We start from the raw sequence: 17,679 nt of genomic DNA, 5'->3' as shown, positions 1-17,679 counted from the left end.
TTTTCCCACTTGCTCCCTGCTCAAAAAACAGGGAACAAGAGACAGGCAAGTCGAGAAAGTCAAAGGAAATGGGACACACACAAGTCAGAGGGCATATATGGCCCCTAAAAAGCCTTATAGAAATGTAGCTATAAACAGCAGGAAGAGATTGAGATTTCCTGCGTTGTTGGCTTTTAACTTTGCTTGTAGGTCTCATACACTCCTATTTACCACTGATTAGTAGATCAGTATGCTTTAAGCTTCCTGATGGGGAGTGTTTTCTCCGTGGAAAAGAAAGAGGAAAACTTTTTCATCAGGATGAGTTATTTTTCTTTATAGCCAGTTTTGCAGCTTTGTCGTGTTTGGTTCTACTGCAGGAAAGACAAGAGCACCCCACAAGGTTCTTTTCCCACTTTTTTTCAGCCTGCTGCATATAGTTCAGTAAGAATGGCAAATAGCTTCAGCTTCTGTCTTTCTATAAGCTTGTTTAAACAAAAACACCACAAGCACCCAGTAATATCTAGCTCTTTTTACTTCTACAAGTTTCAAAGTACAAACTGCATGTATCATATCAAACAAAACACAAATATTTAGGATGAGAGTCCAAAATTTATTGTTTGAGGGTCATTATATTTTTTTAAACAAAGATTCTTCTGAATGCCTATATTGACAATACCAGTTTGACAATTTGCCAAATGCTGGAAATGAAATTTTCCTTGCAGCTTATATGATTTCCCCTGTTAAAAGGGAAGATGACCTTAGAAGAATTAGTTCTTGCAGTGTTCCAGCAGCTAATTTAAAACATCTGTCATTTCAGCAAGGAGCCTAAAAATATTCCCCCCTCATCATCATCCAGTGAACACATAACAGTCCTGGCTATTATACTAGCAGAGCCCCACATTTCCCCCAGGAAATAAGCTCCAGTATAAGTTTTGCTTGACAAATCCAAGTGCCACACAAAGTGATCTAGTCTGTATGCTGTAAAAGGAACTTTACCATAAGACATCTCACACAAAAATCCACTTGATGGCTTATGCATTCTTCCATGTTTTGCAAGCTTCCAGGAAGGATCATGACAGCAATAGGAGCATTAAATCTCACATCAAAAAATGTGTAATACACCAGTGTAGTTCCATCAAGTTCCCTGCAACTTCTTTCCCAATTTCTTTAAATGTCTGTCCCGAAAAAATAAACTTCAGAACTTGCTTCAACTCTACAGCAACAACAGCCTCTACACTGCATAGCCATTTCTAGAATCCACCTCAAAATGGAGTTGCCAGTGCTTTCCCTACATCCTGGGTTTTAAGAAAGTAAAACTGGCCTAGATCTCACGACTATGAACAAGGCATCAAGTAGAGCTAGAAGCAAGCCAAAGTTATACCAAATTTATGCTTACTCCTTGCTGGCAGAGACATTATACATTTCAGTCCAGACTAAAAAATACAGCATGGGCAGACAGAATTAGACCTTCGTGAAAGCACTTTGAATTCAGGTTACATACTTGCACCCTACAACATAAGGAAAGTGATGACTGAAATGAATAGCATCCAGTTGTGAATCCTATGCCTTTCAGAGTACACCCCTCCACACAAGGCTTGTCCACTGAAGACCTAGAAATCTGGTCCTTTATCCCTCAGTGATTCCAGAGACAGTTTGATTCAGTGGGTTCAGAAGTGCCAAGGGCTCAGTAACTACTCCACAATTGTTCGGTTTTCCTTTTGTGAAACCGGTCATTGGGGCCCAGTTACATGGAAAGCTCTTGGGAAGGAGCCCTGGCAGCAAAAAAAAAAACACCAAAAAAACTCCCCCAAAAAACCCACACAAAACCAAACAAAACCAAAACAGGACTTGGCTGTTTACCTTTGTTCTTGTCACTCACAGTATTTTGATTGCAACCCACATTCTGTTTTTATTTACACTGTCAAGTAGATCCAATCGTTGGCATTTTGATGTATTTCTCTCAGCTCTTTTAGAAATACAGCTGTTGGAGCTGTTTTTATCACACCCTGACCCTTAGCTACCACAATCCATGTGGCAAACATGACAAAACAGACTCGCATACATCCTGGCATAGCAGCCCAGTATCAAACCAGCCTTGGGGTACATCATGAAACTTCTTGGTCTCATCTAAATTTTACGAGTCACTCAAATAACATCATATGTAAACAGCTTCCAGTAAAGACAGAATTTCTGCAAACTGTGAACAGAAAAAAGGTAATTTTAGATGTTAACAGAAAAATCAAAGAGAACCAGTTTACAGGTCACTTCTTACAATTTAGTCCTTCTCCTTCAATAAGACTAAAAAAAAGGGAGCCTTAACAAGCTATAACTTTTTTTTTTAACACCAACTTTTGTTGTTCATTCAAAGGCTCTCAGAAGCATTTAAAACAAATTTCCAATTTCTCCATAATTCTACTCATCTTGCTTTGAATTCTAAGTGTGATTGATATATCGCTTGCAATTAGCGAGTTCAACACTGGTTTAAGAAGCTTTGGGGTTTTCTGCTTCTCTGTAGGGGAATAGGCCAATGCAATTAGAGACTGAAAAATAAGTCCAAGGAAATGTGCAGCTAAATTCAATTCCTGCTTTTAGTTTACACCAAATGAACAATGCACATATACCACCAGTGACATCAGTCACGACTTTTCCTTGAAGCCAGGCATGAAACTGAAGAGACTGATGAATCTGAGAATCTCCACTCGGCCTTTCAGTCAGCACAGAAGCCACATACAGACTCCTGCTTCTCTCATGATTGCCCTGGAGACTGCATTCCAGGCATAGCAAGGTACAATTTCAAAGTCATCTGGCAAGTAAATTAGAACACTCCAGCCATCTGGTCCCCAACAGCAGCAAACTGACCTATCTGTTTACATTGGTGATTGAGAAAAATTTAATTGGCTTGAGGCTAAGAAAATCCTGCTGTCCAAGTAAAATACGGAACTACGAAACAAGAACCATATGGAAAACAAAAAGTGACATCATTTGGGTACCAAAAGACTTATTCATGCTGCTATTATCTACTAACTCTGTTACCAGTACAGAGCTGAGGTCTGGATGGTTTGGCTAATTACAGGATTAGCTTAACAGGAGGGAAACAAATACATACTGATTATGTGAGACTTTTACAGAATTATTATAATTTGGAAATTAGTTCTTTTATCAAGAGAAGAGTTTCTTCTTCCAAATCACCACTTAAATTAAAACTACTGTAGGATATTATCATTCTAATTCAGTTAAATAACTGAAGTCATCTCTTACCTTTGGGCATATACAAAACTCATCAGAAAAAACAAGATGCAGCAATTGTAGTCTACAGATGAGACTGACAGCTGCAACTAGCTACCTTTACCTTACAAGAAAGTCAAAAGAAAAACAGCACACACCAAACAGCATGCAGATTCTAAAAGCTCTTACAGTTCATTTCCATACACTCAGATCTGTGAACCACTATTTTCAGAGCACCTCTTAATATGTATACATACACAGCAAGATTTAGATTTAGTACTGTACTGAAAAATAACACATTTCAGAGCTAAATTTTCTCATTATTCAGACACCTGTCTGAAAAAATAAGAAACCAAACACCACGATTCTGCTGGTAGATTTAGACCATCTTCGATAATCTGCTGATATCTGCATGTTGGAGAGGATTTGGGTTTTAAGGATCTCCCTCCTGCCCCAGTAATTGAGATGCATCCTGTCCTCCCAGCCTTCCAAGTGTTAAGTCAAGTAGAAGCATTTAGAAAGTTTATTTAATCTTATGGCTTTTTAGTATTACTCTGTTACCAACACGGCCAAAAAGTCTCACCATAGGAAGTGCACAGATCATATCAAGCGGAAGAAAGACTTAGTTCCAGATACAGCAGAGCTGCCTGTGAGAATCTGTGTTTCTAATATAGATAAATATTGTACTGGAGAGTCTTTCAATCAATCCAAGCTATAGCTACACATAGGTAGTAACTGACTCTCTCTCCAGGATGTTTTTTCCATCATCAGAACGACAAACTAAGTTCTGTTGTGGTCTCTGTAACAATAAGATCACATTAGTATTCCACTTAAACACATGTTGGCACAGAAAATATTCAAGAAGGTGAAAAAAGCAAAGACAAAATAATATGTGTTCTCTGTTACTTTTTTAATAACTTTCAAATGCAGAACAGTAGAGCAATTTCTTTCCCTACTGTTCTGCATCTGAAAGTTACTCAAGAAGTAGCTGACTCAATCAGGCACAAGGCAGATGTCCAAAATAAATGTCTTAATTTCCTTTTGCTATTTCATTAACTACAAAACCTGTTGCTACTTTTTATAACCCATTTTAATCTTTGAAAACACTGCTGAATTGACAGGTATTGTTACCTAAATGAGGCATTTTAACATACCCCAACTGAAAACATAGGGGTATAGTTTTCATACCAGTGCCATACCAGGTACTGATTTTAGTATCTTCTGGTTGCTATATGCAAACTTGTACTGACTTCTGAATACCAGACAGTTCAACACTGATTTTTCTCCCTTTTTGAGAAAGGGCAGTATCACTTCACTTATCAGGTCTCTCCTAGAGCATCAGTGGTCCCAGAAAACAGATTGCTTTTCCTAGGCTCATGGCAGCAACAGTTTCCTGCAGGAAGACAAAATTTATAAGCATGAGAAAGAAAAAAACATACTTACCTAAAATTCCTTTTTTTATAAAGTAATATTTTTCACTGAGTTTTTAATATGATATTAAAAATATCATCATGTACTCACTAATAAATAGCTGAAGCAACAGAAACTCTCCACATTCATCTTTTGGCATAAACCCTGCCACAATAAATGTATTTTCACCAGCAAGATATGTACTACATGGTGTTTTATAGCAATTATCCACCTTCTGTAGCATACTGGACAATCTGTCTTTCATAAGAGTCTTACTTTACTTGACTAACAGTTAATTCTAGTGTACAGTAAGTTCATGGTGTAAATCATTGCTCACATGTTAAATGTGATCTTTTAATTAGATGAAACAATATCTAGTCACATTAAAGAGACTGTAACTAGAAATGGTAGGCTGTTTTCCAAGGGATAGTGCTCATTTACAGTGCCATTAAAAACATGAGTGTGTCAGAAATTTGATATCATGTGATTATTTTCCAGTTTGATTTTGCTTTCCGTTCTCATGACCACTGATATCAGCTCTGCAAGAAATTCAGCTTGTAGAAATTGACCCACTTATGTGCAGAGTCACCACAATCAATTTGCAAACTATTGAAGAGCAGCCACTCAGCAGAAATAACTGATGGAGGATGTTAAAAATCAAATGAAGTAGTGTCTGATCCAGCATTAATTACAAGTTAGATGAAGATTTATTCAGCTGTTAAAATTAGTTTTTAATAAATCTTAAGCTTACTATATGGTCACACAACAAATCACTATCACATCTAATAAAGCTTTAAAAACAACTACTTTCAATAGCATTTGCTACTGATTTCTTGACTCACACTGAAACAAAAAAAAAATCTTTTGAAGACATTAAGGGCTTGTGTTTTTTTGTTGCAGTAAAAGCTAAAACACTATGGCATAACAGCAAGTGTTACCAGTGTAGTCAAAACCTCCTACTAAGGGATGACCACAAGAGTGATATAATCCAATTCCTAGTTGTCACTGATTCTTTTGAGGATTTTTATCATTTAATTCATTCAACTCCTTTAAAACAAGAGCCTTTTTTTTTTCCCCCACTACAATTTCTTAGCATTTTAGAGTTCCATTGTGCCAGGCACTGTACAAACACATGATATTATCCAGTTCACATATAACAGTAAACCACTGCTGTGTCACATTACAGGAATGTTCACAAATCAACTCCACAGTTATCAAAGGACCACCCATTTCTAACAGTTAAAATCCTCTTACAAGTTTAATAGACATTAATGAAAAAGCCTTTAAATCTTTGTGAAATACAGATTAAGTTACAGTACCTGCTATAATAATGTGGCTGAGAAGAAAAACATCGGGATTGCTGCAAATCAAACTAAAAGCAACTCCTATAACAGGAAGCTACACTTGTTCCCAACAGTTTGTCCTATTTGAGGAAGTTGCTTCAGGTTTAATAGCAATGGAACAGAAGAAAACCACTCTTCTCAACAATCATTATTCTACATTAAACAGAAATACAAGGTTTTGGGCCACCTAACAAATCAATAGTAAAACCTGCCTGAAGAAAGGAATTGTACTCAGTTGTGAAAGCAAATGCCAGATCCATCAAGTTTACAAATGCCTTACTACCTCCACTGCCACACAGTAACCAAGTTAGTTATAAATAGTTTGGTAATTCTGACAACTAAGAAGCCAGGTACGCCAAAGTTTGCCCTTTGCAACAATAAAAGTGCAAGACAACTATGTAGAAATCTGCCACAACAACACTTTGTAGCAGTTCACAACCACCTCAGGGTCACAAGTGTCTTTAGCGTTGAACTACTCTGAGTAATGGGAGAACTGACCAGCTATTACAATTATAGCCCCCCAAATTGCCAGAGCAAAGCTGTTATGCAAGAAATTTACTTGCACTTGACAGATAAAACACTTCATATTCCATAGCTTTGAACTACAATAATCACTGATGTCAAGCTGGGAAGAGGGGGGGAAAAAAACCCAACAAAAATCAGCTCAACTGAAAAAAATACATTCCATTCTGCTGCATGGGGGGTGGGCTGGGCTCGGCTGGTCTGACAGCTCAAATGCCAGTGGAATCGAGTCAGAGAGCTGAGGAACACAGGTTTTCTCCAGCATTAACTGAAGAGAAATCAAAGAAATGCCATGCTATTACATTTTTTGTCCTTGGAGAAAAACTGAAGTCAAACTGAAAACCCCCTAAAGCTCACTAAGGCTTCCACTCCCCACCCCCTGATTTTTTGAGAAAAAGGGAACATTTTATAGGTGTGGCAGAGACTCAAACAGCACTTCACTTGCTACAGTTAAGTCAGTGGTTTGGCAGTTACTAGCCCTTCACAATCCATTTTTTGTCACTGTATCAGGGCAAGCTAAATAAAAGGTGACCTTTTTGCTACTTCTCTGTAGTTCGAGAGAAACCTCATTTGTTCATCTCTGTTATTCAGCACAACTATTGTGCTGCAAAAGCTGCAAAGACAGCTAGGTTCATGAAAGTGATTTTTAGGGTAGTTCAAACACTAGTCAGTTTAACATCTCACCTAGAAACTTCTAAGAGTTATGGAGTAATTTGAGAAAGTGTTTTTACACTTGATGATACGTTTTATTTCAAGTATTGAGTGGGTTTGTGATCAAATTAGCTATTGAAGACTTAAGTGAAGGATATATAGACACCTGCATACACATTCAGAGGTTCAAATGTAAAATGGCTTTTGTGATCAATCTTGAACAAAATTACAAAAAACCCCTGTGATTTTAATAGCAAACAGACACACAAAAACAAGTGACCTTCCAGTAGCTTCCAGCTATATGCTTGACACAGCAATTTTTTTTACAGTGATAACTCTTTAGATAAATATTCAGTGCATCACACACTTCAGTATTCAAAACCTCTCCTAAGTGAGATGATTACATGCATGTATGTTAGCAATGGACAAGGTTTCCAGAGTTTAAATTGGAAGGCTGAACATAGCAGCCTGCATACAACTGACACTCAGCATTAATTGTTTCCCCCAGTTATATACTACTATATCCCATTTTGAGCTGAACAGTTTAACCATTCATTGCCTAGGTACACACAGGTATTATATTCATTTATAGTAAGTCCATTTGTTCTAACTGTAACTGAGTTTGTGGTCACCAGGAACCAAATCCACCCAAAAATTCTTGCAATCTACAAGTTATCTGTGTCTCACATGCACTGACTTTCGGTCTCCTTGAAGTCTGTTTCTGCAGGCGAAAAAAACAAAGCCTGCATAAGAAAAGAAAGCTTTATTAATACTTCCCTCAAACAGTTGCAATATGCAGCCTCTTCCAAATTCAGGAAAACATTTGAAGATAGCAGAGGAAGCTGGAATAACTGAAGTTCCAGATGACAGATTGTAAATGCTTGTGTAATACAGCAGCAAGACAAAGACTAGGTAAAATGTGGGCCCCCTGTGGAATTGGGGGCTGGGGGTGTGCTGACCACAACACAGAAAAAGATGAGGTACTCAAAGCCTTATTTACCTCAGTCTTTTCTCAGAATATCTGCCTTTGGCAATTCCAGGTCCCCAAGATGCACTTAGAGTGTGCATCTAGAGTTTGGCACAAGGAAAAATTATATTTGGTGAAAGAAGACCAAGTTACATTTGTTATTCTGTGGGTGTAACCACCGATGGAAAATGCAATGCAGCGTTATTACAATAGGTCTCTTCATAAGTATCCTAGGCCAACACCAAGATAAACAGCTTGTTTCTTTTCTCCACTCCTCACTGGAGAAACCTGCCAGTTTCTTACCCTACCCATGAAGTCAGGATACTGGAAAACTGTTCCAACACATGTTTTCTCAGTGAGAGAAGGAGTTAGAAATCATTATCAACTAAGAGTCAATGAGCTGAGAGTTACAGTCACTATGGAAAGGCTTTGATAATGAAGAGGGTATGGTTTTTTTATTTCTTTCTCCTTTCATTAGCTGGTATCATTATCCATTGTTCATTATTCATGCTGTTAATAGCTATTCTGACAATATTTACTTCCGAATAAGAGATTTGTTTCAAAGTGAGTTCAGTATATTTGGACACAAAACTTTAGTGCAAGTCTCAGGACAGAGGTAAGTCATACTTCAGTACACTTTAACTATTAGGCAAAGTAAGCAAAGGAAAGGTTTGCTCTCTCTACTGTTCCTCTAGCCAGTTTTTCATATTTTCATAGATTCACTAGAACCTGAAATTACTACAGGGACAAACCAAACCTGCTACCAAATATCATGCACTTAGGGTCATGCCCCCCATTCCCAACCCAATCAGTTTTGAGAGGCTAGGATGCTAGGCTTGTGTTTTGAAGAGATATTTATTGGGGAAGTATTTGTAACTGAGAAGATCCAGCCTTTATTTCATCATTTCATCTTCCCATGTAGCAAGTCATCTTGTATCCACAAAGTATGTTCTGAAATCCAAGTAGCTGCATTATCCACTGTAGTCTATTTCCATGCATCAACATGGAATAGTTGATTAAAGATTATGATTAATTTAGTGGATAAGCCTTTAACAGTTATATAGTTAGAAAAAGCACTTTACTGTCAAATTCAGTAACACCACTCCTATTGTTGTGTTTAAAGATAATGTCAGGAAAGTTATCACTTTGCAGAAATTAAGAACCATGGCTGCAGAGGCAAGTTCTGTATCAAGAACTGCTTCTGATATCATTTGACTGAACAAGTGATAGAACACAAACGGTGTCACCAAAGAAAAAAAAATTACACTGCAATGTTTCTTAAAGTCTAGTTTGCCAGGCTGACTTGCTTTTCAGTGTAATATCAATTTTCTGCTGTCATTGCTAACAGTAGATATTTTGTCTTCATATTGGAGGTGAAAAAATACAAAGACAGTAAAACTTAGTAAGATGATGCAGTCAGAAACAAGAGCTTAGGAGCAACACACACAAGCTGTACAACAGAGAGGTCGGGATAAAAAGCCCATCTTTGCTATATGCGAAGAAGCCACTACCAAAACTAAGGAGTACTCAAGGCAAGAACTGACTAGGACTGACCTATCTCTCCTTTGGAAAACTGGCATCATTTCCAGTAACTAGCATTAAGAACACACTTGCTAATGCATCTTTAAAACCACTGCTTGGATACACCCCCACCCAAATCCTCTCTAAGGTTTGTTTCATCAATCCAAATTTCAACTATATCAGGAAGGGGAAAACACCTGCACATTACTCCACTAATGTTCTGAAGCTACACATTCCTGAACCATGTTTTGTTTGGTTCATTATTTTTATTAACCTCTAAAAGAAATTCCATGTTTACAGTCTAATACCACTGTGTGGAGAAAAGTATCTTCTTGTTTCAAAGCACAGCTACATCACACTCTGAAGTTACAAGACATCCGGAAGAATAAATAGCTAAAAACACTGGCACTTAACATGGGGTTTAACAACTCCTCCTACACTGGTGTAATTCACTTATGCAGCAGAAAGCACATATTAAGTTTTCCACTGCAGGAGTGGCATCCTCCAGATTCTTGGCATATGGAACTTTTCAGTCCAACTACCACTTTAAGGCTATCCATTCCACAATAATATTCTGGTTTTATACCCAAAAAGCAAGCTGCATGTAATTACCAATGGAGGCATTCACCATCTCTATGCACATTTATAGGAAGAGAGAACAAAAGATCCCTTTTAAAGCTGATGGAGGAGACTGGTATAAATTAAGTATCCAAACACAATAACAGAACAAAGATGATTCCATTCAAATCAGAATCTAATTTATCACTTCCATAAAGATAATTCCCAACAGATAAAAGCAAGAAAGAAGTTTATGATGTGCTTTTGTTATTACAAAGTTGCTTTCTGTCTGATTAATCACTCTTCTCCCAGCCTCTCCCATACACACACCCTAATGGGGTTTATCCACTTTCTCAGAGCATATGGCCACAGTTCCCACAATATGGCAAACGATCCCTGTCGAAATTACTGGTACACTGAAGTAGGATCTTCTATTTCAAAAAAAGAAGGAAATTTGTATTATTTGTAAAACACTAATCACAGTTTTCTACTACACATAGATAAGACCTAGAAAACTATAATGAAAATAGTTACTCTCTCCTGAGCTCATCAGGCCTATTCTGGTACTCTCATTCACTTGTCACTAAGTTTGAGCTGTGTAGAGTTCAGATGAGCTGCTCTAGTGACCGTTTCTTTGAGCTTCAAAACGTAACAATATAATAAACTGGAGATGGGAAGGCACAGATCTGTACACATCCCATGGCAAGTTATAAACATCAGTTAAAAAAATGCAGAAACTACAACCCCCTTGAGAGTCATCTTTTGCACTGTGTGGAAAATTCTGCCAGAAAAAAAAAAAAGCTTATCTTTTTCCTTTCTCCATCCTTTTCCAAGATATATAAACATGTAAACATAAATATTGCAAGCTAACTTTTCTCTCAAAAGAGAGAAACATTAAGCTGCTCACAAAAGCTCACTCCTCCCTTGTGTACCCTGGGTTACAGGTAAGTCAGATATGGCAGGAGAAAACTTAGGAATGATAAAGCTGTTTTACCATCCACTGTCCACAACAGTGAGACCATCTCTCTTCATTCTAGGTGTTTATTCATGTATTTGAATTCTGCTGCAATCATGACAACGATTTCAAGGCAGGCTGCATTTTTCACAAATTCATTTAAATAGGTGACTTCCAAGCTGGTGATTTACATGCATTAGTAGACAATTCAGAGCTTGTCCAGGGAAAATGATCAGCACTTTCCACCTGGCCCTACAACCCCAGCCAACTTCTCACTTGAGAGAGACCCATGGTTATGCAGTCAGAATATGCCAATGGCTTCAGGTGATTATTACTTCATCTGCTAGGATGAGATGAGACAGCTGCTACAGCTACACCAAATGCAACTCTCCCACAGTTAAACTTTTTTGTTTATTTTACACTTTATGTCACTGTCTAAGTACTGGTATCAATTTTCACCTGTTTTAAGAGTTATCTGGGTGGTTTTAATTGTGCTTAGATGGGGTGGGCTTCAGCTGGTGGGAGTTTAAAAGACACTGACCTCACAACTTTAGGAAGTGAAAAAAACCTCTGACACCAGTGACTGACTGATCCAGTGCTATAGGGTCTTGTTCTCATCGAGTACAGTCTCCAGTTAAGCTTAATTTTACTCTAGACTACATTTATTTACGTTTTAAAATAGTGCTTGGCTCAGCTCTACTTAAAGGAAACATCTGATAAATCATGACTATGAGACAGGATATTTATAATCTAAGAGACCCTTCCTGATGATTAGTCTGAGCTGCTAGTTAGAGTTAGTAACTGAGATGCAGAAATATGCCAGTACTGTTCCATCAGCCTCCAAATATCAGGAGGTAAATAAAGGCATATCCCAGCATCCAACAAGAACACATTCTTGAGAAACATGATTGTTAACAATTTAATAAAGAGCAAAGCAACTTTTCTCCATTAAAAAATAACGTAATAGAAACTGGATGCATGTAGACACTTGTAAAACATAGATTCACATACAGAAATACAGCTCCTATAGCACAGAGGATGGAAAGACAGAAGGTGCATTATCAACCAAACAAGCGCTGTTTTTTCAGAGCAGATCTCTGTTCTGAAAGACCTCAGCCACTTCATTTGTTACTGTGTCTTAAATTTTTCATTACAAGCATTCCACAGCAATATTCCTTTGCTCAGATGCCTCAAACTCTGTAAAAATGAAGGACAGGGTCAGGCAATTGGTCTAAGGTAAAGCAGGTCAGATCTTTTAGCCCATTGACCTGGTTGAACAACCCAGCCTCTGAAAAAGAGACACCTCTTTGAGCTGCTGAGCCTGCTCCGATATTCAAATTATGTACTTCCCAAGTCCCTTCTATTACCTTAATTTCCATGCAGACAATTGCTTCCCATTCTGTCAAACTCAGCAGCATCACCTATGGTATTGTCAGTATTTGGCAGAGCAACAGCAGCACTGCTCTGAAGCAATTCTGCCCAAAACAGCAGAGAAGGGACCAGAGTGGGCTATGCCTGTACTGACAGAATGCCACAACCCATACAAGGCAGTAAATGAATGGAGTTTAAAACAGAGTACAATTTGCTTTCTCTGTTTGGCTATAATATAACATTAGTCTGAACATAAATGCTTGTAAATTCACTATTGGAAAGTAGGGTTTTTTCTCCTCCATGAAATGAAGCTATTTATATAATGTGTGCAATTGGTTTAAGATTTCTGCATCATCATTAGTCATCTCTGATAGAAATCCCTCTTTTCAAAAGTAGGCTAAAAGTCTGATGAGTGTTAGAAAAAAAAAAAAAGGCAAGAAAAGCCAAAGAACTAGGAAACAAAAAAAAAAAAAAAACCACAAACAACTAGAAAACCACCACATGGTTCATTTCTTCCCTAGGATGTTTGACCAGTTAGAACTCAGAATTTCATTTCACTCTCCACTGAACTAATACCATATTTAGCAAGCTCAAAATTATTCCCTACCCATGGGGTGGTCTTGACTATTACCACCACCAGCATCACTTCTGTAGACTTACAGCATCAGATCTTCAGCTAATACCAAGCATCAATCTTCCCATAAGAGGCACACATCCACTACAAATATCAGCCAACAAAAACAAAGATTTTCTGTTGAAAAAGAACAGATTTAGTACATTAATAATCTTCTGGTATCTGTAGCCTCTCCCTCAAATACTTGGCTTCAGTCAAAGCTTATTTCCGTGCAAAAAAGCTTCTGGTGCTTACCACCCCCCACATGTTGAATTTTTGCATGGGCCACAAGTACTTTAATTCACAGTTAAGAAACCCCATCAAAATACTTCAAAACAATCTGAGAATTGTTCTGCAAAAGCTATGTCCTAACAGAATTTTCAAGATGTAGTAGAATCAAACCCACATATTGGGAACAGAATACCAAGTCTTTCTTCAGTGTTTACTATGAGAAAGACTAACTCATAAAGATTCAATTATTTCATTAACTTCAACAGTGACTTGTATTATCTCTTACCCAGGATTACAACTAGGTTCTGACAAGGAAGCATCTCTACAAGTCTTCCTGGGTGTGCAAATTTTGCATTAAAATACCCATGTAATTTAAGATGGCTTCAGGCTAACCTTAAAATACAGCACAGACATTTCTGACAGAAAATACAGAAGTGCATGTTAAATGGAAACTGAAGGAAGAGTTCTCATATAGACATCTCAAATCAAGGTATTTAGGAGAAGGACTCCCTTTTAATTTATCTAATAGTCTTAAATTAAGACTTCTGTTCCATCGTGAGTATAGTGTATTGTGTTAACTCCATCTCAGGAATACCAACAAAATAAGTTATTGCACATGGGTCCTTCCTCACAGCCATACAGTCATTTCCTAACCCATTTCCCCATGCAGCACAACTCCTGGCCCTTGCACAAGAATGGGTGTCAGGACTTCAAACACTGCCACCAGCAGTTACTTACAGATGCAACAGTTAAATCAACGAAATGTTGCACTTTCCAAACTGTGGAGTCCTTACTCTAGGCTGGGGAGCTGGAGGACAGTGCTGCTGTGTGTGACAATTTATCGCTAAAGAATTCTCTGCTCATCAGTCCTTGCCCTTACTTTGTGACAGTCGCACTACACAACAAACCCAGAGCAGACAGCAAGCAACACATCGAGCTGGCAGCTCGTTGGCATTATTCTCTTGCTTCCACTGACAACTCCATCTTTGCTGTCACCTGTGAGGACACCAGAAGGCTCATAATTTGATAACCTGTCTGCGTAAATACTCCTGCTCCAGTGAAATTGCTGTTTCACAAATCCCATTTACACTTTGGAATGATGCACTGAAAAACACAGCTCCAGATAGGAAACAGAACTTTAATTCTGTATTTTTCCTAATGTAGTCAAAGCTATATTCTACCAGATCAGGGCATCTTCCTGGTAAGTACCACCTCAGATTACATCACTTCTATTTGCTCTTTGTGAATTAACACACAAAAAAATAATTCAACAGTCTTTGCTTTTATCTAGCTAGCAGGCAAGAAAAGAAAACCAGAGGCTTCCAAAACAGTCCAAAATGAAAAAAAGAGCAGGCATTAGCAAGCTGCAGAATGAAACTAGTTCTGTTTCTGCATTTCTCCAGTAAATGAGACTTTATCAGATCAAGTTTCTTTTGAGAAGAAGGTGGGGTGGGGAAAAACAGTCACACAACCCAATGATACAGTCTAAGCTCAGAGAAGCAAAGTGTTATTCCAAAGTCTTCCTTTCAAGGAAAAGTATTTCATACACTCATGCTTCACACCCTCACAGCCAATACACCTATTACATCACTTAGTTGCTGCAGACCAATTGTTCTTCATAAGAAGAGTTTCTGCTAAAGTCAGCAGGAAGCACAAGTATTCCACGCAGCACAACCTGTGAAATTCACAGTCGTGGGGACGAAGAGATGCAGTTACACTGTAGTAAACTGCAGAATATCAAAGTGGCAAGTTACTCTAGCAGTAGCAAGTACTACAGGCCAAAAGATGACAAACATATCACCTACATTTGTCATCTTGACAGTTTCTTATACCCACAAGCCTCACAATTTCAGTGCATTAATACATCAAGTTAATAGTGACACAGTATTTTAACTGTACATAGTTACTCATTTTAAGGTAAGGTTTTCTGGCAAAGGGTATTGCTTGCCATGAATTACTTCAGAATTTTACAGGACTCAAAATGAGCAAGCAACATCTGATGTTCAAAAATTAATTCACTATCTGTAAATGAACTTAACAGAAGTGTAAGTTAAGTATTACCAAGTAATTCTTAATGCGATAAAACAGTATGCAACATCACAGTGTCCTCTATATCAAAATATTTTTGATGGTTATAAAAGTACTTATAGAAGTAAAACACTTCAATCGTAGTAATCACTTGCACTTCTCAAACTGAAATGTCCACACTGCAGATGCTCAGATCTTAAAGAGACATGATATGCATAGCTGCTCTCAAGAAATCGAGAGATTCAAGTGGAATTTCAGCTTCCCACCAGCGATCAGTAACTCACACTGGAGGCTACGTAACAAGACCAATTTACAACTCCAGACTCTGCCTGGAAACCACAGGTCTGTCCCGCCTCGACTCCTGCGCTGATAACGAACGGCCAGCCTTCACCAAATTATCAAAACCAAATGCCTGGGAAGTCTGGGGTTTAATTGTCGGAATTAGTTTGGTTTTTTTTTTTTAGGATGGGCTCACGCCAAGTAAGTATTTTGCCTTTTATAGTGCACACACTTAAAATAGGAGTTTCCAAGGCAGCGAGGAACCCCACAGCGTATCGGAGCCATCTGTGAGGCGTTTCGGGGCGGGTGCGAACAGCAGCAACCACCGCGCTTTGCTGCGCTTTAACGCGATGCCGCTCCTCAGGTGGGCAAAGGCTTCTTCGCTCGGACACGGCGAACAACTCTCTGCCGGGAGAACTCACTGCTCCGCAGCACTGCTCGCCCGGCTCCTTCGCCGGCCGGGGCGGGAACAGCCCAAGGCGGCTTCCAGGCGGGAGCCGTAGAGGTCCAGGCAGCCTCCCAACTTAACCCCTTCCCGGCCGCCACCGCCGGGCAGCCGGTCCCTTACGGGGCGGGGGCCGGCTCACCTGTCCGCGACAGCCCGGGGCGGGCTCCCAAGTTGGCCGCGGCGGCCGAAGTGGCTCCGTGAGGAGGAGGCGCGGAGCAGGCGCCGGCCGCCGCTACTCACCCGCACCAGGTTGCTGACAGCGGCCTGCACGGCCGACACGGGGGCGGTGAGGTCCGGGATGGCCTTGCCGTCCACCTCCCCCTCCTCGTGCATGATGACCAGGTGGGAGATCTGCTGGGCCACCGGCTCCAGGATGCTCTCGATGGTGCGCGTGTGGAAGACGGGCATGGCGGCGGCGGGGCGGGGGGCCGGGGCCCGAAGTCCGCACAAACTCCTGGCAAACTCTGTCCCTGCGAGCTGGCGCCCCACAGCGAGAGCCGCGGCCTCCGCGCCAAGAGGGAAACGAGGAAGGAGAGGAGACCAAACGACTACTCCGACCTCCCCTCGCCCCGGAGCGGAGTGCGGCAGCCCAGAGAAGCAGCTCCCGGCTCAGGCTCGCAGAGGCGGGACTCGAACTCCTTACCCTCCTGCCTCCCCCCGGCAGCGCCCACCCCGCACTGGCGCCGCTCCCCAGCCAGGCGGCGGCTTTTCAACCGCCACAACCGGCCCCTCCCGCCGCTCCCGCCCCCGCCCTCCTCGCCCAATGGCCGACCCGGCGCCGCGGCTCCCAGTGGCGCAAGGCCACGTCCATCAACATTCCAGAGCCTCCTTCCCTCTCCGCCCCCCCTCTTTCCCGCACCACCCGCCTTCCCAACCGAGCTTGGCTGCGCGGGCGCTGGTTTCCCAGCGTCGGGATGACGTCAGACATTCTGGTGTCCATATAAGGAGACGATTAAAGCCGGGGTGCCGGGATAGCGGGGGCCGAGGGGGGCGGTGGGGTGGCGGGATTCCGGGATTCCTGCGCCACGCCCGCCCGCCGGCGCGAGTTCGCTCTGTCGGGCTGAGGCGGAGCGAGGCCTCCCGGCCGGGTGTGTGACGCTGGGCATCACCGGGACGGGGGCGGCCGGGGGGAGGTGACGGCCCTGGCCGGACCGGACCCAACCCCTGTCCTCAGGCGCTGCTTGGGGCGCGCCTCTCCTTGCAGGGCTGCGCTCTCCCCTCAGCGCCCGCAGCCGGCCCGGTGCGGAACGCCCGGGGCGCGGTCCCGACCGCTTCCGCCCCACAGAGGGAAAGTGGGGAGAGGTGGCGGGCGCCCCTTCCCGCCCGCGCCCCGCCTGAGGTACGGAGGGGTGTTCCCTCTGTCCCGCTGCCCTCCCGCCTGAGGTGGGGAGCGATGTCCCCTCTGTCCCGCTGCCGTCCCGCCTGAGGTGGGGAGCAGTGTCCCCTCTGAGTGTGAGGGGACGCGGCGGGACAGCGCTGAGGCGGCGGCGGCCCTGCGGTGCGGGCCGAGGCGTCATGTAGTGGGAGAGCGAACCTCGCCTTAGGTTGTCCCCCTGTAACTGGTGCGGCACGGGTGCG

General features: G+C 41.4%; 1 protein-coding gene across 3 annotated transcripts in view; it reads right to left on the bottom strand.

Moving 5' to 3' along the window:
• Positions 1-16,954, bottom strand: part of VCL (vinculin) — a 58,991-nt gene extending 42,037 nt beyond the window's left edge. The window contains exon 1 of one of the 3 annotated variants that reach the window (XM_032695705.1): positions 16,342-16,954. In XM_032695705.1, the coding sequence (XP_032551596.1) occupies positions 16,342-16,509 (168 nt within the window). In that variant the 5' untranslated portion in view covers positions 16,510-16,954. The remainder of the gene's footprint in view (positions 1-16,341) is intronic. The other 2 variants (XM_032695703.1, XM_032695704.1) reach the window with 2 other exon arrangements.
• Between the last annotated feature and the right edge of the window lie 725 nt (positions 16,955-17,679).

This window comes from Chiroxiphia lanceolata, chromosome 8, assembly GCF_009829145.1.
Source record: "Chiroxiphia lanceolata isolate bChiLan1 chromosome 8, bChiLan1.pri, whole genome shotgun sequence".
Taxonomy (NCBI): Eukaryota; Metazoa; Chordata; class Aves; order Passeriformes; family Pipridae; genus Chiroxiphia; species Chiroxiphia lanceolata.
The sequence above is the reverse complement of the archived record's forward strand: the minus strand, read 5'-3'. Positions and strand labels throughout refer to the sequence as shown.